The 11,749-nt window shown below is 33.5% G+C and overlaps 1 protein-coding gene across 2 annotated transcripts; it reads right to left on the bottom strand.

The window, feature by feature from the left end:
• Positions 1 to 1,854: 1,854 nt before the first annotated feature.
• LOC100257549 (factor of DNA methylation 1) lies at positions 1,855 to 10,914 on the bottom strand. Of its 2 annotated transcripts, none has more exons than XM_002267345.4 (8): positions 10,816 to 10,914; positions 7,609 to 8,506; positions 6,988 to 7,169; positions 6,050 to 6,139; positions 5,657 to 5,944; positions 4,870 to 5,082; positions 4,255 to 4,493; positions 1,855 to 2,421 (listed from the first exon to the last, which is right to left on the bottom strand). In XM_002267345.4, the coding sequence occupies exons 2-7, from the start codon at positions 8,486 to 8,488 to the stop codon at positions 4,266 to 4,268; spliced, it is 1,881 nt and encodes a 626-aa protein (XP_002267381.1). In that variant the 5' UTR covers positions 8,489 to 8,506; positions 10,816 to 10,914; the 3' UTR covers positions 1,855 to 2,421; positions 4,255 to 4,265. The 2 variants fall into 2 exon arrangements, with proteins under 2 accessions (XP_002267381.1, XP_010656777.1); XM_010658475.3 differs by having other exon boundaries at positions 10,771 to 10,888.
• Positions 10,915 to 11,749: the final 835 nt, after the last annotated feature.

The raw sequence follows: 11,749 nt of genomic DNA, 5'->3' as shown, positions 1-11,749 counted from the left end.
CTCTTTAAAATATTCCTTTAATATTTTCTTTATATATATAATGACTTTAAATATATATATATGTTTAGTTCATAATATTTAACAAGGGGCAAGCTTGCCCTAATGGTAAGTGAGCTAAACCCTTCGAGTCCCCTCAACAGACCGTAGTTGATACTGTAGCAACACTATAGCGCATTTTGACTTCACTATAGCACGCTTAACCGTGTTAACCATATGATATATGGGCAAAAATAGGTGATTTATCGCCAAAACCACGAGATATCGTCGATTTTTTGGGATTTTTCCCGAAATTTCCCCGAATCGATATTTCTCCACCAAATATTGTTTCCATAACCTCTGACACATGATATATTGCCGATGTATCTCGATATTTTCTTTCATGATAATAACTAATATCAACCATTTAACTTTGCAAAATTCTTTATTTTAAATATGAAATAAAGAATTTATTTTTATTCTTGTGTTTAAATGTTTAATTAGAAATAATAATAAAAATGAAAATTTTATTTTCATGAAAATTAAAATCTACTTTTGTTAGAATTTTTAATTATTTTTTTCGACATGTTATATTTGTATTTTCTAACTTGTGTTTCCCTTGTGAGTGAAAATGGGTTGATGATGTTAGTTGAAGGGATTGTGGAGGTTTGTATGGTTCCAGTTATTTTGCGTGTCCAAAATTCTAGCCGGAATCAACTCTATTTATATTTCATATTTTTACTTGCCTTATTCCCATTTTATCCTTTATAATTTATCTTTCATTTTTTTTACTTTTCTTATTCCCAATTTTATACATTTTATCTAGTTATCCTCGTGTCACTCCATGTCCCTAGGAGGTTTGGTAGCGTTTTTTTTTAAAAAAATAAAAAAAAAAAGATATATATATTCTGAGAAAAAAAAAACAATTAATAATATTCCAAATACTCAAATAAGTAAAAAACGATTTTTGGAAAGATCTCTTACTAAATTATATCTCAAGTCATTAAATGATTTTTCAGATTTTTAAAATTTTATTGACACATCCCTTTGATTGTAGGAAAATGCAAAGAAAAAAATGAAGAAAAAGTGATTTTTTTAATATTTGATTTAATCATGAAAAATACAAAAATGTAATTAAAATTATTTGTAAATTAATACATTTTTTAAATTCAAATTATTTAATTTTCAATTAAATTAATTAAAATAAATTAAAATGACATATAAAAATAATTTTTTAATTTTTTTTTTTTCATTTTTCTTTTCTTTCATTTTTTTTTTTTCACATTTTCCTTTAAATTTTCCAAAAATCAAACACAATCTTAATTTTCATAAGAAAGTACTTTCAAAAATTAGAGGCACTTCTAACCCTTCTAAAATTACTCCCATACTAGCCCTCCTCCGTCTCAACTCCACATAAATACTAGCCTTGGATAAGAATTTACAATCGCCACAATGTCACATCTCACATTGACTAAATCCTGGGCCCTCTTCAGCATTCAATCGGAGGACAATAGAATATCATAATTCAAGATAGGGGGTAAGTCAATGGTTCTCAACCAATTTTAATTGTTTCCAGATAAGCAATTAATTGTTAAAGCGCTTAGCTGTGCGATCTAGATTCAAGTACTATCCACAAGGAAGAGTTGGAGCCGTGGTACATAGACGTTTTTGAGTGCCCAGAAAAGTTCTAACCAAGTGGGGAGAATAAGCTAATGGTTTTGCTTGTAGGATAGGGGAGAAGATGAATGTAAGACTCTGGATCTGGTTGGGGATGGTGGAGATGATGGTTGGATGCTACACGAGGTGGGAACCATTGTTTCTTCCAATATTTCTTCCCGGGAACTATATGCTATTGCTAAAACATGAACAATTAAAATCTTACGTCAAAACTGCATACAAGTCTATTTATGCAAACATCAAGTTTAATCCCACAAGCTCGTTTGGCAACCCTTTCTACATTAACATGTAGCCAACTCTAGTAATTGGGCGCAAGGCTTTGTTGAATTGGGTTGGAAGTGTCAACTGTTTGTCCCTATATCCCCGCATACTATATCAAAGTCACTGAAACCATTCTGCATGCACACCCATTTCAAATTCATCTTCCCAGCATCCACAATCTACCCAAGTCAGTTTTGGATCAGGACTTATCTATGGATGTCCAACACCACCATATTACAATGGTGCCAAAGCATTCCTTAGCTAAACCCGACATACCCGTTCTTACACTACTTAAATTTCAGGGTCCACAGGGAACTTTCTCCACTAGAGTCCCCCTTACATGAATCAGATCCATTTTCAACTACTAACAACAAGAACAAGTAAACATATGTCCTAAGCCAGCACCAAATAGAGCTTAAAAAGAAATTCCCTCCCTACCTTCAAGCTTCATATTGCTGCAGCTCTCAGCAACCTGCTTCCTCCACAAACCTCATTCCCTGCTTTTTCCTGCATCATGGAGCATAGAGGTCTGAGGATTAAACACTGGTGTGTGAAAGAATAAGGACTTTCATATATGATAACTTGAATAAAGTAATGATGCACTTTGTCCTTTATATCAACAAATTTTAATCTGTCTTCTCTCTTCATTCCTTTTGAAAATGGAATGACCCTTCCTTGCTTCAAATAATATATCAAAAATACCAAGACAATTTTCTAAATCTCTTTCAAACTAATCTTAACTTGAATAATGATGCTAAATCATCAAAGGAACTCTTCTTACATCAGCACTGGAACCCCTGTAACTAGCTTCATTAAAATCACCACCATGGTAGACAGAATTTATAAAATAACCTATAATCAAACTAACTAGAAATCACATAGTTTAGACTCAATTAAAAGTATTAAGCAGAAATAGAACATAAAACTGATAATCATGGGTATCACCCCCAATCTCCTCACAATGTAATATAACAAGTTCTTGTACTTCCATTTTTGTAAATACAAAATTTTACCCATCCTAATTAATAAGCTAAACATAAGCTGGCCAAACATAAATGTCCATAGTTTAGAGCCATTGTCCAGTGCAGTGGCAAAATCGTAAGGCTGTTGAGTGCAAATGTTTAGATTCTAGTCTAGTCTTGAGGGTTGCCACTTAATCCAAAAGAAAAACATTTCCTTCCAGAATCCTATTGCTGGGACTATCATTTGGTGTGTTACATGGTAGTTTCAGGTGTGTGCTTAAGATATGGGAACTTGATAGGTATCTAATGAAGAAAAAATTATTAGTGATATTATTGAATTTCAAAAATTTCAAGAAGAGGGCCAAACTGATAAAAAGATAGCTATTCCAGAGGCTATCACTCTCCCACCAGACTCACAGAACAGCCAGCTCTCCAACTAATTCCATCTTTTTTCCTATTTAAGCTATTCCATCCTGTACCAGGACTGTTACACAGCCTGTACTAAGACTGTTACAACTAGCTGCCAGGTGGCAGTACACTCCTCTTCCCTTTTCTGGAATATACATAACGTATAGGAGGCCTATCAAAACTCAACTGAAAAATAATCTTTTAACGGTACTTGGATGGATATGACATAATGAAGAAAAATATCAAATTAAAGTCAATTAGAACAAAAATTGCATATTCTTCATAACTTTTTTTTTAAAACTCTCTTTTCTCTTTTATCCCAATTAAAAAAAAATTTTAAAATGAATTCAATTTCCAAAGGCAAATGGGAATATTTGACAAGAGTCCCACACCCGTACTCTTATCATGTTATTTTGACATGAAGTTGAAGATTCCAAGTATCGCAGATAACAGCCTTGAGAAGTTCTGATAATTTTTTTGCAATCCCTAAAGATTTAATTAAAAAGCTGGAATATAAATTATTCTACGAGGACAATACAATACCGAGCTAATCAAAATCATATCCAACCATTAGATAGTATGGAGCTTTGACTGAGTTTCAAGCTAATTAAAATCATATTTAACCAGTAGACAGTGCACAGTTTAACTGAGATTCATCAGATTGAGGTTAGCTCACAATATACAACAGTCAAGAATGCCAATGTCATGCAAACATAGCCTGTCATCACATCAAATTTTATTTCATCCTTCCACAGAAAATAATTGTTGTATTGTTGAATCAAAAGGATGTCAAAGAAAAAAAAAAAAGTACCTAAGGTTGACTGAAAATTTTTAAGAAATTATACTGCTACTACTTGATTAAAACTTTTTGCAAAACTGTCCACTGGACCATGTCCATAAAATGTTTTTACATAATATATGCATACCCTTCACTAGAAATTCATATATCAAAACATATGAAAATACTAACCTTTAGCATCGTCATCTCTTGCGCTTAAGTGTCTTCATATTCTTCAATATATACTGAATGACCTCTTTCAATGTGGCTTTCCTTCCTTCTTTGAAGTTCCAGAGCTCAAAAACCGTGTATCTACCACTTGGATTATATTCATTAATCTCTTTCAAGCTCTTAGTAACTGCCATGTATATCTCATCACCCCACTCTTGCTTGAGCTTTTGTAGCTTCTCATCCTCTTCATTTATTATTTCCTGCACATGATTAATCTCTTGATTATCTTTGGTTATCAGTTGTGAAGGAACATAAATTTTAGTTTAATTCTCAAGGACCTTAACCTAAGCAATATAAAAGATCATTAAAGATATTCCAAGTACTATAAGGATACTTGAAAAGAGAAAGTACAAATTTCAATTTTCCACCTGTAACTTTTATAAGCCAGCAAAGATCCATTGATATGCTAAATCAGGAGATGAAAGAATTTGTGAGCATAAATTCTACTTTTCTGACTCAGGCCCATGAGGCCGTGAGCAATGACAGAATACAAATGCAACATAATAGAAGTACAAACATAATTGAGCATAAAAGGGTGGAGCAATGGAAGGAGAGCAGAATATTCAGGAGGCATACCAGGGTCTCGCCTTCAACTTCAACAATTTTAAATGGATGCCATTCTGGTTTCTTCAGATTATCTTGCCACAAGGACACTAGAGTATAGGCCTGTACATTTGCTTCTTCAAGTGAGAATCTTTGCTTACATGTATTGAGAAATGGCTTTTCATCAAGTTCCCCCATTCTCTTTAACCCAATATTAGTGCGGCCACTCAGCATATCTTTCAAACCCTAAATAAGAGAACAGTGTTTTCAATGAATTTTACTGAACATAATTATGATGGAAAGAATGCAATAGGTAATAATTATGCTGGAAAGAATGCAATGGTTACCTATCCAAGTTTTGAGGAAACAGAATTGAGCATAAGTAGACAGAATAAGGTACAAAATCATAACTAATTGCATCCAGTTACATGGCTAGCAGTTGGTTCCATGGACCCAACTAGGGGATGTAGGAAAAAAAATCAACCATTTGACAGCATGATTCCAACAACATGCTTAACCAATTAGAAAAAATTTTGTAATGCACATTCAAAAGGGTTTCTGTTTCCCTTTTTCTTTGTATTTTATTTCATTTTTCTATCACCATTTTAGGAAATGTCATGTCAATTGGGTGGTCATTTCATCTGATAATTAACTTCAAACCTAAGGACTGTCTCAAGTGGAACATGCAATTGGTGGCCCATGCTTTCCCCATTTTGGTCATAAAATCTTACTTGGAAAATCTGATTACTTTGAAAAACTCTTAGCCTAACATTTAAACAACAGGTTCATAGAAAAGAACAAAAGGCAAAGAAAAGCATACTGTAATTAATTCTGTACGAGCAGCTTGTAACTCATCATTGCTCTGACGCTCTTTAACTATAAGAGTTTGATTTAGAGATTCCAAATTTTCCATTTCGCCAACTTTTTCTTCCAACTCTTCATTCATCTCTTTCATCTTATTCTGAACTGCAGTATCATCTTCATCTCCCAGATGTTTCATCACCTGTAATTTCCCTTTTATCTCTTCAATTTCCATCTCCAACTTCTGTTTAGCATCTAGCTGCTTTTCTAACTGAAGTATCTTACTAAGTGCCTCCTCTTTCTCCCTCTACACATTTAGAATCTCAGTCAATGAGAGCTATACAAGCAGTAAAATAGCAGAGAATATTAAATTAACAAGCTAGTGTCTTGAGGATGATACTGATTGGCACACCTTTTGCTCTTCAACCAGCTTTAAGACATTTTCATCAGCCTTTCTCTGCTCTATGGAAGCCATTTGAAGTGAATTGTTTCTATCATTATTCTAATAGGATAACAAACAATATCAGCACAGAGTATAAGCTTTGTTTTTCTTCTTTGATAGGCTAGAAAAAGAATATATTTAAAAAAGTAACCAGTAAAAATGGGAGCAAATCCAGGACATGGGAGGCATACACAGAGCATCAAGGGGAAACAAGAAAAGAACAAATACAAAGACGACAAATCCCCTATAATTGAATCATTCAAACTGGAGACACAGTACTGGGAAAGAAGGACAGAGTAGATTAATTTGTTTATTTTTCCTAGAGTGAAAAGCAACTGTACATTCATTATGACAGTACACACTAATCAAGGAGACAAACTGCTTAACTATTGCATGGATAAGGCAAACCAGCAATACTCAGACCAATAGCAAGACAAGCAGACACTAGGATAGTTAAAAGACATGGTCATACAACTGTAGAATCCAGTCAATAGGATGGCTAGGAATTCTTTCAAATGCTCCAATGGTATGTCTTTGATCCAGAACTCATCAATCCAAAAGACGGTCCATCACTACAATGCTTTGCAATTCTCAGTCAATTCACATACAAACTAGTGTTAACAGACAGATGTGGTTGGGTGATAATAAAGAATAGGTGAAAAAAAAATGGTCTATAAGCTAAAATCACAAAATACTTTAGGTTTCATTATGGACAATCAGATCATGTTCTGAAATGTAAGAATAAACACTAAAAGAAGGGTATAATAACTATGCAGTTCCTGCTATGCATCACAGAAAGGCAGACTATTTCCATTTCTACCAAAACAAATAGGAATTTTAAAATTTAACCTTCTAAAAATTCAATAATGAATCTATGAAAAGTATAAACTGCGTTAGGAGCTTTTCACCTTTTTCTTCTCATCGTCAAGTTTTTGTTTCTCACGTTCAGTTAGAGCTTCACGTTTGTTTAATTCTTTGCTCCAGTTATCAAGTTCTTTCCTCTTGGAGTCCAACTCATAATTCAGCTTCTCCTGTTCCCCTAGAATCCTCTGGACATGATCCCGTGCAAGCCGTTGCATCTTCCTTGTTTCTGATAAAGAGGAATTATATGTTCTATATTATGTACTCAGCATATATTAATACAAAACCAATACCTGAATGCATATATATGTAATAATAGCAGCCTTTTGAGGTTCACTGCCCATGGAATGTTTTTAACTGACCAACCTCTCTCAAACTTCATGCAAACAGGTATACAACAGTTCAATAGACCAGTGAAAAACAACTGAATCCAATTAGAAATAAATGAAGATATATATTTTTTTTTAAATTCATCAACGAGTGAGAACCAAACATTCATGATTTCTAAGACTAGTAAGTTCAATAATTCCATGTAGCATTGCTATAAAAAAGTTTAGGATTAACTAAGCAGAGTTTAGGCTTAACTAAGCAGAACACACGACTAACAAAGGCACAAATAAACAACCTCCACATCCACAGACACAGATTAATAGAGTCAGGGGCAAAACCTTCATAAAAAGCATGGTGTAGCTTGTCTTTCTCTTCAAGCATCCTACTTAGTGACATGCTCTTCTCATTGTATTTGTATTGCAACTCATCAAGATTCTCATTTTTTAAATCAATTTCATTGGCTAGGTTTGCGACAATAGTGTTCCTATCCTGCTTTGCTGCTTCAACAATGTCAGAGATTGTTTTCAATTCCCCAGTTTTGCGAAGATACTCCCCTACAGGTCCTTCTGAAATGTAGTCATCAGCACGAGCAACCCACCCATAAATATTTGAACCAGGATGCTGTTTCTGCACATTCCACTCCTTTTTACTGTGACGATCAGCTTCAAAAGCTTTCTCAAATGCTGTTGCATTCATGAAACCAGTCCAGTCATTATTGAATCTCACTATGGCTAATGCAGTTTGGTCCATGTCATTCCAGAAAGTATGAACTTCTAGAGGCTTATGTTTAGAGAACTTTTTCAACCAATATGCATTCTTTTGCTCAGTCACTATGTTAGTGATGATTCCTGTCCAAGGCCAGACAAATAGATCATCTTGCTCCTGAGTTCGAGTAACAGGTTTCGGTTCAACCGCACGAGGAGCTTGATCCGATTCACTCGCTAGATCAGTCTCCAAATACTTTGCCAAGGCCAGGTGGTTTGCCTTCTGTTTTGCACTTCTGTTGGCAGAGCCTTTAGCTACTCCTGAAGCATGCTGAAGCAGATCCTTATAGCGATAGTCTTGTTTCTTTTTCCCAGCACAGAAGGGACATCTAAGTGTGCCATTTGTGCCTTTTACTTTATATTTACCAGTCTTCAGTTGTTCATATGGTTTCTCTTTGTATTCAACAATCTCAGATTCACTTATATCTGACTCTTCGTCAGAACTGTAGTCCATCTAGCTTGCAAATGAAAACTGAAAAATAAATGTTAGAAAACTGGGATTGAAAAAAACTGATATAAATAATACTAGAGATCATCAAAGCAGGAAACTTCCACGATAGACATCTTATTGAAAGTCAATGAACAGAAGTTTTAAATGAAAGGAGGAAAACACAGGGCAACAAATTTAAAAGAGGGAAAAAGAAGAAGAAAAATAAAAGAAAACACAAAGACATCAGAATTATGAAATCAAAGACAAAATAACCACTTCTATAGACTATAGTATGACCATCTTGTAGACAGAAAATTAAGTGTTACATATTTAACTCAAAAGGGCAGAAATCAAATCTAGATTCCACCCTTCATCAGCAAGCACAGTAGATCCATTTTCTTGTGTGCAAAGGTAGACTAGAGGCATAGATTCAAACGTTTGAATAACAACTGAGACGAGATTATTATTAATCATACTAATGCTCTAATTAAATAATTAATTATACAGCAGAACTTTTGTACACATAGTGCAAGATTAAAATTAAAAAAACATGGAGAAAAAAGATATAGAAACCAAAAAAATAATAATAAGTCCAACATTTAAACAATGGTTTCTCCAATTATAGCCCCTCTACAGAATTTTATAAAATCCATATCTATGTCTATATTTATATCTATATCTAAATGTATGAAGAGTCTGTAGACCTTTTTCTTCCCAAAGTGCTACTATTATATTACTTATTTTCCCTCATACTCCACATCATTATTATTTAACAGTAACAATCATAATAAATTCACGTTTTTATCATTTATCAGTCGTAACCAATATAATTAAGTTTTTAGGTTTGTTGTTGTTGGTTGGCTTAGAGGCTAGGTGTTTGTTTCTCCTCAGATATAGAAGAGGAGAGGGGCTGGTGCTCTCTCACCTGGTCTTAAGGTAAGGGTTTAGGGGTCATGGGCTATTTTGTAATTCCAAGGGGGCTTCTGTGGTGGTTTCAAGAAGGGCAATGAAGAGGGGTTATGGCAGTAGTGGGGGTGTTTTAGGTTGGTTTCACCCAAGTATTTGTTAAGTCTGGGTTTTCTTGTTCTTCAAGGCTTTAGGGTGAGGTCTTTTGCTTCAAGTATGTTTTTTGGGTGTTGGCTTGTTGTTTCTCTTTCCTTTTGTTCGTATTCAGTTGCAACTTGTATACCCCGTCTGTACTTTGTGCGCCTTTTCCAAGCACTTTTAATATATTTGTGTTGTTTTCCTACCAAAACAAATAACCAATATAATTAAATTCATACCATTATAATTAAATTCATTTTACTTATTTTGTACTTTGAAGTTCTTAATTTTCTTCTCTGAAGATAAAGAGTTATTACTCCTTTTATTTTATTTTAGTTTTCTGCTCTTCTTTATATTTTTGAAAGGCTTTCATTTACATTGGAATTCATTGGCAGCACTATTTATATTTCCATAGTAAAATTAGTGAATGTTAGTTCAGCTCAATTTGTTTATACATATAATTGTACAATATGACATCCCCAAAATTCTAGCTTGCTGTAGTCCAAAATGAAATCCCAGAATTCAAATTTTCAGCAATAGCATTGACAAGTTAAAAGCATTCAAACAGAAACCCTGGCCCTCTGTTTGGTTTCCAAGAAAATTGAGGAATAAAAGAAAACAGCATTTCCAGTCCTATGTTATCACTTATCATTCACTTCCAATAAAATCAGATAACCCAGGTCAACTAAGCGAAAAAGTCAGTTTGAGTTTTAAGTAGTCACATTTTTTCCTCTCCAACCCAAACCTCCTCGGTGATGAAAATTTTACAATACAAAACTATTTTACTTTCCTCATATTTTCTCTGCATGTAAACTAAATCTATTTTTATAGTAGAAAAGACCGTCAATCTAACAAAAATTTCAGTCTTAGCTGTAATCCAAACTTGCAATAGTTCCATTGCTGTTCAAAGACAAACCCTAAACTCAAAATTTCCTATAAAGCACTGAAATCCGAACCTCCGTGTGGTTACCAAGAAAATGAAGAAAAATAAAAGCAAACCACATTTTAATTCCTATATTATCTCTCTCACTTTCTTTGCTGCCAAAAATCCAAACCAAGAAAAAAAAAAACGGAACAAAAAAACCAGATTAACTAAAACAAAGAGTCATAAGAGCTTTGGGTAAAGTGCCATTTCCTGTACTCTCGAGCCCTAGATGGTGAAAATTTTGCGATTCAAAATTTTCTTTCATTTTCTCATTATTTTCTCAGCATCCAAAGGAATGTATCCAACCTACAACTATTTTCTCAGCTTTGTAACTAACCTAGAATTCGATGGATTGAAAAGGGAATAGAGATTGGAGCAGTACCTTCAACTCTGAGATCGATCGAACGCAGCTTTTGGAGAAGAAATGATTGAATGCTGCTGTGCAAACTGACATCAGGGCATCTTATGTTGGAAAAATAAAATAATAATAAGCATCATAAAGTGATAGTGGGCTGAGCTTCGGCCGGCCCAATGTTGTAACTTTTGGGCTGTGAGTGGGCTGGTTTCTGATACGTCATAAGGATATAGAATTAATTATCAAATGTTGCAGCTCGGATAATTTGATTCGGACGACAGTCAACTCAAGTTGAATCTAATAAAGCTAATATCACTTTCCTTACAAGATTTTCAATCCATGACTAATTTATTGGAGTTTAACTAGGTTTGAGTTTCATAAATTTAATAAATAATTGACTGTTGTTTGTATAGGATTTTTGTTTTTTTTTTCCTCAAAATAAATTTAATAAATAAACATAATATTTCATATTAGGAGAAAAAATTATAAAGATTATATATATACGAACTTCTTTAACCTTTTAAACGCATTTTAAAATCGTGTGGGCCCTTTGAACCCAAAGTAAACCATATTTACACAGTTGCATGCGGGTTTTTATTATAGAAACGTCAACCCAATTTTGCTCAAGTTCTCTAGATCCAATTGATTGAGTTTTCATTAATTTTTAAAAAAATTTGAATAAATAAAGAAATCAAAATTCCTTTTTATTGACAGATAAAACCATATGAATCTAAATTAATCATCAACAAAAATTACATAGAAATGGAAATCCTAATCTAAATCTAAAGGGGGAAGATCATTGAAAGATCTTAATTCTTCAATCAAATTAATTTTCCATTAAATTTTGATATTTTTGGAAATAAAAATCATATTTTCTTTCTACCATCCATAAAAATTACATAGAAATAGAAACAATGATTTCAATCAAAAGGGGCATATCCCCAAAGATCACAATGTATCT

This window comes from Vitis vinifera, chromosome 11 (genome assembly GCF_030704535.1).
Source record: "Vitis vinifera cultivar Pinot Noir 40024 chromosome 11, ASM3070453v1".
Classification (NCBI taxonomy): domain Eukaryota; kingdom Viridiplantae; phylum Streptophyta; class Magnoliopsida; order Vitales; family Vitaceae; genus Vitis; species Vitis vinifera.
Note: the sequence above shows the minus strand (reverse complement) of the source record. Positions and strands in the feature narration are given on the sequence as shown.